Source organism: Cariama cristata, unplaced genomic scaffold (assembly GCF_000690535.1).
Source record: "Cariama cristata isolate BGI_N322 unplaced genomic scaffold, ASM69053v1 scaffold23245, whole genome shotgun sequence".
Lineage (NCBI taxonomy): Eukaryota > Metazoa > Chordata > Aves > Cariamiformes > Cariamidae > Cariama > Cariama cristata.
The window spans coordinates 40,263-40,800 of NW_009619646.1; the positions used below are offsets into that span (position 1 = coordinate 40,263).

Sequence of the window (538 nt, forward strand, 5' to 3'; positions counted from 1 at the left end):
ACGAGATTAGGAAGGCAGAGTTTTTACAGTCCCGTTCATTCTCTATTGGAAGCAAAAGTGATTTTGTCACCCACCTCTCTGGACCAAAGGAGTGAGCCGCAGGTGGGCGGTTTGCCCCCAGGGCAGTTAATGCCCCTCCGGTGCTCCGGGCTCTGCTGAAGGCATGGTTGAGTAACTGGACTTTGATTTCCCAGGTGTGGATATTGCACCCAGCGAGCTGCAGGGCTGGAAGCACATGTGCTGGCTGGTGGGAGAGGAGCGGGAGCCGCGGGGAGTCTGGGTAGCTCGCTTGGACGGATGGACGGACATCTCGGGACACATAACGATGTTTCCTCTCTTCCTTCCTCATCACTCTCCATTCTGTTTTCCCACAGAGCTCTGCCGACCAGGGGGAGACGAAAAGCACCCAGAGCAATCCACCTTCCAAAATGATTCCCCCCAAGCAGCCCATGTACCCGATGCCGCCGCAGGCTTCCTCACCCTACCCTGGCCTGGGCTCATTCCTGTCCCCATCGGACCTGCAGAACTACCGTGGCCA

At 57.4% G+C, this 538-nt stretch overlaps 1 protein-coding gene across 1 annotated transcript in view; it reads left to right on the plus strand.

The window, feature by feature from the left end:
* TOX2 (TOX high mobility group box family member 2) overlaps positions 1-538 on the plus strand; it is a gene marked incomplete at its 5' end in the record, with an annotated part of 25,084 nt that overhangs the window by 16,396 nt on the left and 8,150 nt on the right. The window contains one exon of the mRNA XM_009701328.1: positions 375-531. Within this exon, the coding sequence (XP_009699630.1) occupies positions 375-531 (157 nt within the window). The remainder of the gene's footprint in view (positions 1-374; positions 532-538) is intronic.